The sequence below is a fragment of the Diabrotica virgifera genome, chromosome 8 (genome assembly GCF_917563875.1).
Source record: "Diabrotica virgifera virgifera chromosome 8, PGI_DIABVI_V3a".
Taxonomy (NCBI): Eukaryota; Metazoa; Arthropoda; class Insecta; order Coleoptera; family Chrysomelidae; genus Diabrotica; species Diabrotica virgifera.
Window position 1 is genome coordinate 122,103,514 of NC_065450.1, and position 16,993 is coordinate 122,120,506.

The following is a 16,993-nucleotide window of genomic DNA, read 5'->3' on the forward strand; positions in this document are numbered from 1 at the left end:
ACGTCGCCACAGGTTTAACAAACAACTTTTTTCACTATTGGAATGTTTCTTACAAACAATTCAACATAATAGACGGTATTTACTTAATATAAAATTGGAACATGGAAGACCAAGAGAGTTCGTCCTTGACCCCAAATTCAGAAGAAAAAAAAAATTTTTTTCGTAAAATATAGGGAGTTTTTTTATTACAAAATATGAGGGCATCTAGAATGATATTAAAGTTAAATAAAAATAATAATGAGTTTAAAATTAAAAATATTTCTGAATTTATTAAATAAAACATACGTTGGGGTAAAAATTTACCCCCCTTGGTCATCCGAAGGTTAAACGACCGTATGGGATATTAGACAATATGTTGTATCATGTGTTTAGAAGAGTTATACCTGTGCAATGGGCATATGATTCCAGTGTACCATTCGTCTGGCATTTGTTCCTCTCTTTTTCTTTCCTCTCTCTTTGATGAGTTTCACGGGGATATAGTCCACACCGGGGGCTTGTTATTTTTGAGGCGCGTGATTGCGTCTCTCACAGCAAAAAATAAAGGAGGTTCTGCGTGAGTGTTATTTCTTAGTTTTTGGGGTCACGCATCATTTTCCAATTCAGTACCAAGTAGTTCTTTGAAGTGCTCCAATACAGTACAGTTCAAACAGACAGTAAAAGCATTACAGAAAATTCTTAGACATAAATAATGATGTTTTCCAGCTTATCCTTTTTATTTAATGGAAGTGGTTTTTTTTTGTATTGAGACAATAAACCAAAAAACAAAAATAAGATACTTATTTCGACTTGTTATTAAACTCTTTATTCTTTACTAAATTACAATATAAATAACATTTATTACGTACGATATTTGACCAAAATCTATTATAATAAAAAATAATAAAAACATAGTACAATTTCAGTCAACTATTATAACTTATTAAGCTATTGTTTCCTTTTCTTCGCCAGTGACACAAAATCGCTAAAAATAAACAAACTAATTTATACAACTGAATTATTAAGATGTGAAGAAAGATAACATAAACTCTTCAAAAGGTTAAATGTTATGATTTTATGGGATTAGGTTTTAATGATAATTACATATTTTTACCTAAAATGCTTAATGTTTCGATTTCGGAAATCGTTGTCAAAAGATATTAAGAACAATAATTTGTTGATAAGGTGCGTTCAATCACAACCGCCAAATTGTTGTTGACAATTATTACTTCTACCAAATTGTTGTTACTTAACGTTTCGATTTTCACTCTGGAAATCTTTGTCAAAAGATATTAAGAACAATAATTTGTTGATCAGGTGTGTGCAACCAACCTCAACAGCCAAAATTGTTGTTGGCAACAATTATTGAAGACCTATTTACAAAAACAACATAACTGTATTTTTAAAGTTTCTCTAATTTTTTTAGTGTAAAACCCTAATGTCTACGAAAGAATTGTAAATTTTAATAATATTATTTATAGATATTATATAAAGAAAGAACAAAAATGGGAAAAAAAACGAAGAACTCAAAAAAGCGTTAACACTCATGGAGAATAGATTGGAGAAGATCGATAAAGAAAAATGCGCAATAAATTAATCATAACAGGAATTGAGGTAGATCTTGAAGATGAAGTTAGACTAAGAGAAAACATACAAAAAATGTTAAGAGCTGCAACTGAAAATAGAATTTAAAAGTGCGTTTAAGATGAGATACAGGAAATGTATAATAGAAACGAAGAGCTTTGAAGACCAACAGAAAATACTGCAAGAAAAGGTAAACTCAACTATAAAAGGGACTATGGAGAAATATACATAGATGCAGCGCTGGCCTTCAAGGAAGCAAAGATACAAAAAGAAATCAGAGACATAGCAAAGGAAATATACAATGCAAACGAAGAGGAAAATGAGTCACGGTATATTCAAAATAATAAGAAAAATACAAAAAAAGAGAAAGAGAATTAAGAAAATGACAAAAAAAATGGAACATGGAACATCAGGACACTGCTAGAAGAAGGAAAAATGGAATAACTAGCGAGAGAGTTAAAGCAATACAAGATAGATATTGCAGGAATTCAGGAAACCAGGTGGGGTGGACACCCAAAAATCTAAAAAGAAAATTATACAGTATGGTATGCTGGAGAAGAAAAACATGGATATGGAGGAACGGATTTTATGGTGTTAGGGGAAATGAGACATAAAATTATGGAGTTTAAACCCATAAGTGAAAGGATATCACACACAAGGGTAAACATCAAACCGAAAAAGTTGTCCATAATAAATGTCTATGTACCCACAGAAAACAGTGATGACTTGATAAAACAACAGTTCTATGAAACACAAGAAGAAAATGCCGAAAAAATTTCAGGAGAAGCTATACTAATTATTATAGGCGATTTCAAAGCCCAAATAGGCAAAGAAAAATGCTTTAGGGAGGTTGCAGGGGAAACTCATTACATAGCACAACAAACAATACTGGAGAAAGACTATGTAATTTAGCAGCGGCATTAAACATGGACATAAGTAGCACGAGATACAAACACAAAAACATACACAAAATGACATGTATGAGACCAGGAAGTCTGGAGGGGAATCAAATAGAACATTTACTTATTAAAAAGTCACACAAACAGCCGATAAATGACGTTATATCTCACAGAGGGGCCAACATCGATTCGGACCATATGCTAGTGATTGCAAAATGTAAAATAAAACCAACAAAGAATGAAAGACAAGAAGCACAGGGAATATGGGACGTAGATAAATTGAAAGAGAAAGGAGTAAAAAGAAGATTTGTAAAAGAGGTAAATGCAGAGATGCAGTTCAAGGAGGAAAAAGAAATGGAGGAACAGTGGAAAAAAATCAAACAAGGAATAAATAAAGCAGCAGAGAAAGTGGTTAGAAAAATGCAAAAAGAAAGAAGAAACAATTGGTTTGATGAAGGGTGCAAACTAGCAGTGGACGAAAATAACAAAACAAGATTGAAATGGCTAAGCACAGGCAAAGAAGAGGAACGAGAAAAATACCAAGATCAAAGGAATAAGAAAAAGAAATTGTTTAAATCAAATAAAAATAAAAAAGTTGACGCAATTATGAATGAGATCGAAACAGAAAATAAAAGACACAATTCAAAACCACCGTACCAATACTTAAATCTAGGTAGTCGAAAAGAGACAGCTAATGTAGCCATAGAAGCAGAAACATGGTAGAACTATTTCGAAGAAATGTATCAAGAAACAGATATAGAAGAAAAAAGAGAAACAGTAATGAATCCGGAACAAGGTGCAGAAGAAAAATTGACCTATACAGAAGTAAAAGATAAAATATGCACATTGAAAAACGGGAAAACAGCGGGAGCACGGAATGTGTGCAGAACTTATAAAATACGGAGGTGAGGCATTATACAGAAAGATTTATGAACTAATACAGAAAATATGGTGTAAGGAAACAATGCCCGAAGAACGGAAGAAAGGAATTATTGTGATAATCCCAAAAAGGAGACCACAAGATATGTAAAAACGGCCGAGCAATTAATTTACTCAATGTAACATATAAAGTAATGACTGGTATAATTAGAAACAGACTAACAATATACACAGAACAAACCATAGGTTTCAGAAAAGGAAGATCAACGATAGATGCTATCCATACACTAAAACAAGCGATAGAGAAAACATACGAGTACAACGGAAAAGCACATATACTTTCCTTAGACGTTCAACATGCCTTTGACAACCTAAGTAGGAGAAGAATGATCCAAGACTTACAAGAGAGCAAAATACTAAATAAAATTATAAGAATGATAGAAATGACGATGCGAGATTCCCAAGCAACAGTAGAGACCGGAAGAGGGAGAACAGAAATAATTAAAATAAAAAATGGAGTAAAACAAGGAGATGCGCTCTCAACGGTACTATTTATTCTATCATTAGACAAGATAATAAAAAAGTTGTCAAACGCAGGAACTATAAATAAAAATGCAGTACAAATAATTGGATATGCGGAAGATATAACCATAGTAGCAACAGATAAAAGGCCATTAAAGGAACCCTTCCAAGAAATAGAAAACGAATCCAAACTGAGAGGACTGGAAATAAATGAAAATAAAACTAAATACATGAACGTAAGCAAGAAAAAGAAGATACAACTGACAGAAATGACAATAGACGCACACAGCTTCGAAGAGGTTGAAACGTTTAAATATTTAGGAGTATTAGTCAACAGAAGAAATGAAAGTGTAGATATGAAAAGAATAATTCAAGAGGGAACAAAGCATTCTACAGAAATAAAAAAAATTTCAGAGGTGAGAAGATAAGGCCGAAACACAAAAATGAAAATCTACAAAACGACCATAAGACCAATAGTGCTATATGCTTTGGAGACATTCACATTAACAGCAAGAGAAGAAGGGCAACTGAAAGTTTTTGAGAGAAAAATTAGGTGAAAAGTTCTGGGACCAAAGAGGGAAAACGAAGAGGATGCAAGATAATGGATGAACCATCAAATACAAGAATGGATGGGTCCAGAGAACACAGTTAGAGCAATAAAAGCACAGAGAATTAGATGGTATGGACACATAATGATAAGAGAGAAGAACAGTCCGTTAAGAGTTATAATCTAATGGATACCACCAGGTACAAGAAATACAAAGGGTTTAAAGAAAGCTTTATTTTTGTTTTATAAAAAAATTTCTAGCTTCAAAAGTAAACAAGTTAGGTTCAAAATAAAGTGCGTCCATTTTTTAAAATCGGGAAAATTACCCCCAAATTAGCATCTTAAATGAACTTAATCGTTACCACTTCACAAGTTTTTTTACTCGTGTATGTATTGTTTATATTATCTGTAAGTTTCATCGGTTCAAAGTCCTTATTTTTGAAAGGGCTGTAGTTAAAAGGGCTTGAACGAAACACTAATCACGAGTGTATGCAAATATAGAAACACCAAATCTTAACCAATATTTGTCTGACAGAAAAACAAAAACATATAAAATATTCAGAAAAGCAAAGCCGACTTTTTTATTTTTTGAGATTTTTGGTATCTCTAACAATCTTTAAGATATTTTGAAAAAAAGCATTTTTTTCAAAATTAAAAATTTTAAAAGTTTTTCTCTGATGAATTACGACACTATCATGAGTTCATGAGTAATAGCCATCATTACAGGCTCGTTGAATAATATACTATTTTTAAAAGGTACATTAAGCATAACTACTAATAATTAAGATATTAATGACTCATGCCCGGTTGCACTAACAGATCTTAAGCTTAAGTCGAGAATATCATAAGAATTAATATAATATAATTATAATATATAAAAGTAGGTATGCCACAATATAATAATAGATATAATTGATAATTAGGTAAGAATCGAAAATTATGGTGCAACATACGTGATACTCAAGGAGGCCCTATCTATAAGTAGAGCTTAGCTAAGCTGGAGCTTAAGATCTGTTGGTGCAACCAGGCATAAGGTTCCTTAAACTACAGTACTCACTTAATAATAAAACTGATTTCAGGGGCTCTATAAATATATTTGTGTTTATAGCCACATGTTGATTGAAACTCATGAAATATTATACGGCCTGCCGTTCCGCGTCTGCATTTCTTTCCTGCCGCATAAAGCTATAAAATACACAAATATATTAAAACTTTTATCAAACACTTCAGTTTGTCGAACTAATACAATAATAGGTAAATTAACAGCCAAAAAGCATAGATGATATTAAAATGAACAAATAAAAGATGTTATTATTAATATGCTACTTTTATAAAAAACATATATCAACAAAACACAGTGATTGTGTGGGTGCTCTATATAGCCCGAAGGCCACAAAGCTTTACGAAAACCTAAAAAAAATAAAGGAAGAATAACAGTTTGTGGCAACGTAGATGAAATTATCTAGTATTATATAAGAAAAAGTTTACAATTTTACGTCCCCTCCATTTTACAAGAATTTGGAAATACCCCTTCTCTGGGATGAAATAATATACATTTATATTATATTCTGGGTAAAATGACTAATTCTTAGCAACTTTTGTTCTATAGTGTTTTTTCACTAATAGTTTTCGAGTTATTTGCGAGTGAATATGTTCATTTTTCAACAAAAATACCACGTTTTTATACGGTGTTTCGAAAATAACTTAAAAAGTAAGTATTTTATCTAAAACAATATTTCAAGCAAAAATATAGCTTATAAAAAGTGAAAAAAGTGGTGTATGCATGAAGTCGGTAGACCAAGTAGAAGCGGAGTTGTAGCTAATGAAAAGTAGGTTCTTATTCGTCATATTCCAAATCGAATATTTCAACGTGAAATAAACAAAAACGGAGCACTTTTCTGGGAAAACTCGTTACAACTTTTTTGAAGTGTTTAAAAAAGGTTTATTTTTGTATTTTAAAAAAACTTTTGACATTAAAAATAAGTGAATTAAGCTCAAAATATTGTTGGTCCCTTTTATTTATTTATTTTTTTTTTTTTGGTAAAAAGAATCGCGAAAATCACCCCGTAATTAGCATCCCAAATAAAATTAATCGTTACCGCTTCACAAGTTACTTTACTTATGTATTGTTTATGTATGTTCTATAAGTGGTTTGATTGGTTGAAAGTGCTCATTTTTGAAAAAATTTAGTTTAAAAGTAATTTTTTTTATTTTGAAAAAAATTTTTTTTATTCAAAATAATTTAAAAATTATTAATAATAACAAAAATCTCAAAAGGTAATAAAATGTACTCTTTGCTTTTCTGAATATTTCGGATTTTTTGTTTTACTCTTAGACAAAAATTGGTTATGCTATGGCTGTTAAAATCTTGCATACTCTCGTGGTTAGTGACTCGATCAAGACATTTTAACTACAGCCTTTTCAAAAATCATATAAAGAATACATAAGCAAATTAACTTGTGAAGCGGTAACGATTAATTTTATTTGTAATGCTATTAGGGGGTGATTTTCGCGATCCTCTTTACCAAAAATATAAAAGGGGCCAACAATATTTTAAGCGTAACTCACTTACATTTAAGTTAGTTATGTTAGAAGTTTTTTTTTAAACAAAAATAAACCATTTTTTAAACTATTTAAAAAAGTTGTAATGAGTTTTCCCCTACAAGTGCTCTGTTTTTTATTTATTTCACGTTGAACCGTCAAAAAACATGTTTTTTTTTTTGTTAAAAATGAACATATGCATTCACTCGCAGATAACTCGAAAGCTATTGACTTAGTGAAAAACTCTATATAGCAAAAGTTGCTTAGAATTAGGCATTTTATCCCATTCCGGACTTATTTTGAATGTACCGGGTGTCCCAATAAGAATGGCTCTCGGCCATATCTCAGGAACCGTTTATAGTACAGCTTTAAGAAAAAAATATGTATAAAAAAAGTTGCCTCGGGAAAGCCTGGAAAATATTTTCATAATAGTAGGTTCGCCGCTAGAGGGCGTAATTAAATATCAAAAATAAAAAAATCAAAATTTTACAAAATTTGCCTAATGAAAGGGCACTGAAAATTCTATCACAGTATTCTTCATAAAATTCTGCGCATATTTGATTTGACAAGTTTAAGGGCCGGTTGTTCGAACGCTAATCAACAATGATCACTATCAAATATTTAATTATTGTCACCAAAACTGTCAATGTCAACTTTTATTGGGTTGCTGAAAACATAATTGATTAGAATTATGAGATTAGTTAATCAATTAACATAACAATTATTAACATAATTGATTAAGTAATTTCATATTATGTTTTCAGCATTCAAACAAAGTTGACATTGACAGTTGGTGACAGTAATTAAATATTTGATAATGTAAATATTTGATAATGATCATTGTTGATTAGCTTTCGAACAACCGGCCCTTAGTCTATCTTTGCAAATAAGAGGTGGGGGTGAGTGGGAACCTTGATATAAAAAAATGGCTGTAAGTTCGGTTCTGCTAAATCAAATTTTGCAAACTTAGCCTTGTTGAAAACAGCTCTTTTTCGTCAATGTAAGAGTTATAATTTCGAAACTGTCTATGAAGTAATATGCCAGCTAGGAGGCGTTATTTAATTAATTTCAGAAATCTAGTTTTCTTTGGAAAATATTAAATAGAAGTATGCATTTTTAATCCTGTATTACAAAATTAGATCAAATTAGCAACAGAATAGCGAAAACCGCATGTCAATACCTTTTCTCTATCTCGAGATATCTTAACAAACGTGTAAATTTTAAATATAATTGTTACTGTCACCGGTAAACGAAGTTAAGGAAAGGTAGTGTGCTGTGGAGAAAACAAAGAAACATTTTTTAGATGTCAACGTGTATTAATTAAAACAACAATAGGACAAACAACACTATAAAATATAATAAAGAAATAAAAACAACTACTTAGTGACGACTTAAATGTTCAAATTATGGCCCATAATTTTCGATGCAAATATTTACTCTTTAAGAGTATATTGAACAGCAGTCTCAATTTCTGCTCTCGCAATGCTTTGTATGGCGTTTACTACTCTCTGGATCATGTTTTCTCGAGTAGTGGGCCTAGCGGCAAAAACAAGGTCTTTAATCCGCTCCCATAAAAAGTCTAAATCAGTTAAATCTGGTGATCTGGCTAGCTAAAAAATAGGCTTCCAATCCATCTATTAGCGAATTACTCATCTAAAAAATATCTTACTACTCTGGAAAAATGCGCGGGACAACCATCGTGCTGAAACAACACGGACCTACGAACTGCTAGCGGTACATCTTCCAGAAGAAGAGGCAATTCATTCCTTAAAAAAATTAGATAGCGTTCAACAATAATAGCATTATCAAAGAGAAAGGGCCCAATTATCTGATTATCACCAGATTTAACTGTTTGGTGTGGAGACGGTTAGGTATTTCACTTTTATTTAGGTATGGGGACAGATTAAAGACCTTGTTGTTGCAGCTAGGCCTACTCGAGAAAAAATGATCCAGAGAATACAAAACCCCATTCAAAGCATTTCGATAGCAGAAATTAAGTCTGCTGTTCAATCTATTCTTGAAAGAGTAAATGCTTGAATCAAAAATGATGGGCAATAATTTGAACAATTAAGTCGTCACTAAGTAGTTGTTTTTATTTCTTTGTTATATTTTATAGTGTTGTTTATCTTATTGTTGTTTTAATTAATTATATAGGTACGTTGAGATCTGGAAAATGTTTCTTTGTTTTCTTCCACAGCACACTACCTTTCCTTAACTTCGTTTACCGGTAACAATAACGATTAGGTTTAAAATTTACACGTTTCTTAAAATATCTCGAGACAGAAAAAAGGTATCGACAAGCGGTTTTCGCTATTCTGTTGCTAATTTGATTTAATTTTTTAATACAGGAATAAAAATGCATACTTGTATTTAACATTTTCCAAAGAAAACTAGATTTCTGAAAATAATTAAATAACGCCTCCTAGCTGGCATATTACATAATAGGCTGTTTCGAAATTATAACTCTTATATTGACGAAAAAGAGCTGTTTTCAACAAGGCCAAGTTTGCAAAATTTGATTTAGCAGAACCGGACTTACAGCCATTTATTCGTAACAAGGTTCCCACTCAACCCCACCTCTTATCTTCAAAGGTAGAATTAAACTTGTCAAATCAAATATGCGCACAATTTTATGAAGAATACGATGATCGGATTTTCAGTGCCCTTTCATTAGGCAAATTTTGTAAAATTTTGATTTTTTTTAATTTTTGATATTTAATTACGCCCTCTAGCGGTGAACCTACAATTATGAAAATAATTTCCACGATTTTCCCGAGGCAACTTTTGTTATAAATATTTTTTTCTCAAAGCTGTACTATAAACGGTTCCTGAGATATGGCCGAGAGCCATTCTTATTGGGACACCCGGTATATTATTTCACCCCCGAGCAGGGGGTTTTCCCCAATTTTTGTAAAATGGAGGGGATGTAGAATTGTAAACTTTTTCCTATATAATAATAGACAATTTCAACTACCTATTCCTAAATTTTCATCCTTCCTTTATTTTTTTTGGGTCAGATTGTTTTTTGATCGGGCTAATATCAACTAGGATACCGTAGCAAGGTTACGGTAGCCTTGGTATCAGGCACGAGGCTCATAAGGGTAATGAAATGGGTGGCTTTTCAAAGGCAGTATAAAAAACGGCTGCAAGAAAATGGGTAGCTCACAAATCTTTGGAATGGTGGATGATTCACCAGAACAAAGACAGGTAAAACAGTTCATTCGCCAAAATTTACGGAAGACCTAATAAACCCAGACAGGAAAACAGTCAAAGCCATAATAGGTCTGCTAACATGGCAATGTAAGCTGAATAGGCAGTTATAGCTGATGTGAATGGTAGATGATGACCTATGCAGGCTTTGTCACCTATAGAAAGAAACAGCAATGCACGTTTTGTCATTTTGTGCCAGAGTAAGAGCCTATAAATTGTGGGGTTATTTATATTAGGCGAAGAAAAGGCATATAAGGCTTGGATCCCGCGTACCAAAAAAAGTTTATTAATAGCAAGCTAAAAATTTGTTAATAGCCTTAACGGTGTCTAGTCGGACAAACTTTTATGTACGGGAACACTGGAACAGGGGAACTTTTATTTGTGGAACAGGTTAGAGGTTTCGAACGTCAGACTACGAAAACATCCCACGTATTTTGTCGGACATAACTTCCAATTGATTAGTTACGCTTTCATGAAACTCTCATGCACAAATCAGACTGCTATCGCTGTCGGAATTATTAAAATGACCAACATATTTGTCAGACAAACATTTTTTCATATATTATATAAAATTTTCTATTGAATAAACTTAAAAACAACCTGCTATGGTTTATTCACACCCAAGAAAGGTACTAGAAAAGTCACCAAATACATCTTCTTTTTTGGTTGATCATATCGGCCTTCGACGGTAATCCATAAATATTATATTATACTAATAGGTCGCTCAACAGTTCTAAAAACAACTGTTTTTATATAAAAACAGACTACTTATAAAATCTAAAAATTAAAGGAATAACGAAGAAAACAAAAAAATTGCTACTATAGCTTAATTAACCTATGAAATGCCAATAATGTCAAAATTTCATAAATGTCATTAGTGTCAAAATTTTATAACAGTGGAGTAAACTTGCCTGGGGTTGGACTAATTACAAACAAGCATTACGGGGCAGTAAATTTGGATTACTCCACCTGGTTTAAAAACAAACCATAGTTTTCACAATCATAAACTTGTCAGGATGACACGTTCCACAATTAAAACTTCCCCTGTTCCAGTGTTCCCATACATCAAACTCTGTCCGACTAGACACCGTTAAGCTATTAAAAATTATTAAATTTTCAGCTTGCTATTAATGAACTTTTTTTGGTACGCAGGATCCAGGCCTATATACAGTAACATAAGGTATGTGTATACAATATCGTCATGTTAAGAAAAATCGCACATTTGTAGAATTAAATATTAAAACAAAGAAAACGCCAAGTCGTCATTTTATGGCCTATACTATATACCAACAAATGATGACCTCTGAATTTGATTATCCTAATGATCACTAATGAATTAGGGCCTTTTTAAAAATAACGTTAAATGGCGATATTGTCAACCCCTGTTGTCAATATCGCCAGGGGTTACATTTTAGCATAAGTTTATTTTTAATATGGAATATGGAATGGAAATGGGTAATTAAATAAATTTTACACCAAACATGTTTTATTAACGATACTTATGAACAATAAGGACATATGTATGCTGCAATTTTGTCGTCTTTTGTAAGTCCCAGGCATTCATCATGCATGTAGCATTTGCACGTAACGCAAAGACGCATGTCGGCCACTCGATCTTCTTTGCAAACTTTATAATACCAACTTTCATCCTTGCTTTTGTGTTCGTTTCTTCGTATTTCGACTTTCCTAGTTTTAGAATTTTTCTCAGACACTTTTGGTGTCAAAGTTTTTTTCTGGCACGAAGTCAGTATTCCTATTAAAAAGGTCTTTTGTGACGACCTGTGCGCGACTATTTAATGCTGCCTTTTTTTTCTTTGTACCATACTTAAGTACCATTTCAAGTATTTCAAGCATTTCATTAAAGGATACTTCTTTAGTTGGCTCATATTCGTCATCTTCAGATTCATTACCCTCATCTTCATTTGCTTCAGACTCATCATCATCCTCTTAATCACTACTGTATCTTAATTCAGTTACCGGAGGTTTTCTACTAACATTTGATGGCCCTGGTGGTGGATTGATGACTCTAACTGGTTGCTTTTCATTATTTTGCAGAATATCTTGTAGTCCTGGACCTTCAACATTCTTGTCTTGTGTTACGCTACTTAAGGCAAATGCTTCTGGAGGAAGAATATCAGAGTTATACGGATAAATGTCTGTAGCCGAGAAACCAGACTTTATGTTAGATGGAGTCATACATTTGTCCCAAACTATAAAAACAATTATTCCGAAGCGTTGTTTTGTGGTGGACCGTTCCTTATACCTTGCCCAATACATTAAAACTTCCTCATCCCAGTAATGTTCGAAGCTACGAAATACCGCCTTATCCATCGGCTGAAGCTCGTGCGTTGTATTACTTGGCAAGCAATACAAGGTGATGCCGAGTTCACTGGCGACAGTTACAATGGAATAATCTAAATGGCACTTGGCACCATCAAATATCAAAAGACAAGGTCCAGGAGTTCTATATTGCGAAAAATGTTGTAACCATTGCTTAAATGCTTCTATGGTCATACTTCCGTTGGCCGTCATTAGTGCCATACTACCCGGTGGGAGTGAATCTGCCCATTCCGGCTTCATTCTCTTTCCTTTATACAATATCAAAGACAATTAGACACTACTGTAACATTTTGACCATGCTCGTTCTCTACCAGATGTACTCTCTTCGCCCCTTTCTTTGATAGTACAGATTGTTGGTGATGCAGTGACAATCTGCAGCCTTTTTCGTCCATGTAGATGAACTGCGGCTTGTCCATGATATCCAAGTTATTCATAATATTTTCTAATTTTTTGAAATGATCATTCACAATGAATTTGTTCAGTTTTTGCCCACTTGCTGGGTTCATGCTTTGAGCGCGTCTGTTTCTTATTTGTGGATGTCGTCTAATTAGGAATCCTTTGAGCCAAAATCGCCCAGCCATCATATAATCTTTGTTAAAGGCAGTTTCGATATTGTTAGTGTTGCAAAAATTGAAAACACAATGCCGCAAAACTTTGGTTGTTAGTGGATATCCTACTTCAGACAATCGAATTATTCTATTGCATAAATCTTCCTCTTGATTATTCGTAAGAACAGATTTTCGTCCCATGGAACATTTTGAGGAAAGATGTTTCTTTAAATAATCACTCAAAGTACCTCTGGGCACCTGAAACTCCTTACTTGCTGAATTAACGGATTGTCCATTTCCAACAGCTAATATTGCATTTTGCATGTTTTCTTCCCTCCATTTTCCTCTAATACCTTTATTTCGTTTGTTTGGCATAATTATTCTGAAATAAAAACATTTATTACTTATCATATTGTGTAGTCACTTTGTAATTGCTAGTAATATCGCCAAGAGGGATAACTGATTTGACAATATCACCAATGGCGATATTGCAAACCATTAAGAATGGCGGTATTAGCAACAATGACGTAATTTGTTTTCGTGAAAAAAGCAACGGTAAAAATACATAGAAAAAAATTATTTTTGTGTTATTAGCAACGGAAAGGATCCCTATCAATTTTGTAAAAATGGACAAAAACACTTACCGGCAATTTGAGCCTGGAGCAGCTAACCAAATACTAGAACTTCTTATAAGAAGCAACTCACAATATTCCAGTGGCGGTTAAACGACACATGAAACTGAAATTTTAGGTTATAATCATATGTGCTTCTACCACAACACTAAGTTCATAGTAAGAGAAGGTACCCCTAAAGCCATCTTTACTCAAGTAGCCTGACAACAGAAATATGGGAAACTGGCGGAATTGCAAACATGGCGATAATGTTTACACCTACCTTAATATAAAAAATGAGCTGCTGGAAACAGATGACGTAGGAAATTTGTAAGTGCTAAATTATGAAAAAAAAATAACTGTCGAAATTATTCATCCTGCTGTTTCCTTATCCTTGTTCCTAACCTAGTGATGGAGCTTGTGCCAGGCAGTCCATTTGCACGAGACAAAAGAATAGCAATACGCAAAGTAATGGCGATTGCATCATGCCAAATCTACGATGCAATTGCGTTGCTAAAAATATCTATCACATACCTTCTAATGGTATCACCAGACCTCATCTCCTTTGATATTCCGCCTTATAGATACAGTGAAAACCCTGTAGATATGATCTCCTTCTTCCCTCGTATCCATGGAACCATAATCCACCAATTTAATAAAATCTATAAACACTGGATTTCTAAGAAGAAATCAAAAATTAACGAAACCACGTAGAAAGTTGATAGGGCTGAAGAACTTCCTAAATTCCAAACGTGGGGATTATGTGAGTCTCTGAATCGACGGGGTCTGCTAGTTAGATTTAAATAGGCTGCACTGGAAATACTATTACCAACTACATCATATTAATTTTATGCAGTTATATCTAAAGAATCTCTAATCTGAAAAATCGATACTCCCATATATATAGCTCATAAATCAGATAGAATAGTATAATTATAAGTTCTCGGAAGAACTGCGTTGAGAATTTAAAACTCAACGCTTCGGCACCCATTTTGGAGCGATTATCGAGAGGGATATGATAATTATAAAAATAATAAACATTTTTATAACAACACGAACACGAGAATCAAACAAGAAAACAAACTCACCGAAGGATTTCTGACAAGTAAAGGGCTCAAACAAGGATGCTGCCTCTCTCCAACACTTTTTAAAATATATTTGGAACAAGATCTTAAAAATTGGAAAAGATAATAAAGAACATGAGACTCCCATTAAATGACCATACACTTTATACTCTTTGTTTCGCAGACGACCAAATACTAATAACACAAGACTACGATGATATTTGTTACATGACAAGAAAGCTACTAGAGGGATACAGGAAATGGGGACTAGAGATCAACATAGGATAAACCAAATATATGAATATCGGTGGAACGCAGCAGGACTTGATACTAGAAGGAGGAGAAACAATCAGTAAATGCAACGAATATAAATACCTGGTTATGAAAATCACGAATGATGGAACACTGGACGGAGCCATTAAAGAACGAAATGCTCAGGGCAGGAAAGCAATTACGCTCCTAAACTCAGTACTCTGGGACAAGCAGATAAACAACCAAAACAAGAAAAATATCTAAAACGCCATAGTAAAAAGCATTATAACATAGAGCTGCGAAGTATGGCCTATGAAGGAAAAATCAAAACGAATGTTAGAGGTCACCGAAATGGATTTCTGGAGAAGAGCTGCAGGAAGATCAAGAAGATAACATGTCACCAATGAACGGATACGAGAAATAATGAAGGTCACACATACAATAAATGACGAAATCAACGAAATACAACTACGATGGTTTGGTCACGTACAAAGAATGCACGAAAACAGAATCCCAAAACAAGTACAAAACTGGAAACCGCAAGGTAGAAGAAGAAGGGGTAGACCGATGAAAAGTTGGCAGGCAGGAATAAACAAAGCCATGGATAAAAGAGGTCTGCAAGTAGATCAATGTGCGAACACAGAGGAATGGCGAACGGGTATCGGAAGACGGAGAACGTTGTAAACCGATAATATAATATATGGTTCCGTTCGAGTTCAGGGTATCAATCTGCCTACTCTCCTCACTCGTGACGTACCAATATCTGAGGTCTCTGAAGGCACTGAGGTCTCAATCTGAGTACTCCTCAGTGTCGAGTTCAAGAAAATGACTTCAGAACCATATTGATGATCTGATATGGTCAACCATGTTTTTACATTGTTATAAAAAGAAATAATATTACAAAACACCGGTTATCTGAAAAATTAGAAATTTTAATTGGTTATTATTAAAATGAAGAAAAACTTACCTTTTTACCTAGTTTAATAGGAATAACATTATCATCTTGGGCATGTAAAATGATTATGGGTGCATCTATTTCGCATATATACCTATCCGATTCTAGAGTTAGACCATTTCTTTTCATTGGCTGTATAGCCACATAATCAAACCAGGGTAAAAATGAAAAAATCTAAAAATTTCATTTTTATATATACTGCGAGGCATAAGTTAGGGATATAGAAAATGTATGCACATTTTCATAGTTCATTTTTTCGTGAACGGATTAACGGATTCCGCAATTGTTTTTATTATTATTTTAGATATCTCTTTAGTATTTACTCAAACTTCTTTTTTGTACTTATACCGAGTGAAAGAGAAGAAATGTTTTTCTTATGTTCAGTTTGAGACACCCTGTAGGGAGAACGAGGTACAAATCTGAGTATATATCGAAATTGTATTGTAGTCTCATATTTTGTGAACCTTTTATTTTTTTAATTTCTCTGATATCTTTCATAAGAAAGAAACTAGACGGTTTTACTCTTTAAAATGTGTTTTAACTGACGACTGCGATACGTGCGCAGGCCATGTCTTATCATACCACTAAGATGAAATTATTTCCTATACAGAGTGCGAAAGGAAAAGAGTGTTCAAAGAAAAAAAAAATGTGTAACGTACCTCTGGCTATTTAAAGAACTTCCACGTAGACACCAAATGCGTATTACTTTTAGGGAAATTCTACCCAAAAACATCACAGAGCCTCCATTAAACGATCTCATCTATCTTCTGTTGCGCTTACCTGGTGGACAAATAACTCTTATAGGTGTCGATAAGAACTGTTTACGTTATGTGCCTTTCTATTTTTAAAGCTTTGTTAACTGTTATTTTTATTGTTAATTTAGTTTTGTTTCAGTTAAAACACATGTTAAAGGGTAAAACCACCTATTTCCTTTGTTATTTTCTTTGTTTCTAAAGATGTAAAGGAGATTCAAAAAACAAAATGTTCGCAATACATAAAACTACAATACGGTTCCCATATATACTCAGATTTGTACCTCGTCCTCCCTACAGGGTGTTTCAAACT

At 33.3% G+C, this 16,993-nt stretch overlaps 1 protein-coding gene across 1 annotated transcript in view; it reads right to left on the minus strand.

Moving 5' to 3' along the window:
- Positions 1–776: 776 nt before the first annotated feature.
- The window catches only part of LOC126890768 (lysophosphatidylserine lipase ABHD12-like), a 193,835-nt gene continuing 177,618 nt past the window's right edge, over positions 777–16,993 (minus strand). Inside the window, exons 5-7 of the mRNA XM_050659952.1 lie at positions 15,941–16,102; positions 5,465–5,592; positions 777–961 (exon numbers count right to left, since the gene is read on the minus strand). Of these exons, the coding sequence (XP_050515909.1) occupies positions 925–961; positions 5,465–5,592; positions 15,941–16,102 (327 nt within the window). The 3' untranslated portion in view covers positions 777–924. The remainder of the gene's footprint in view (positions 962–5,464; positions 5,593–15,940; positions 16,103–16,993) is intronic.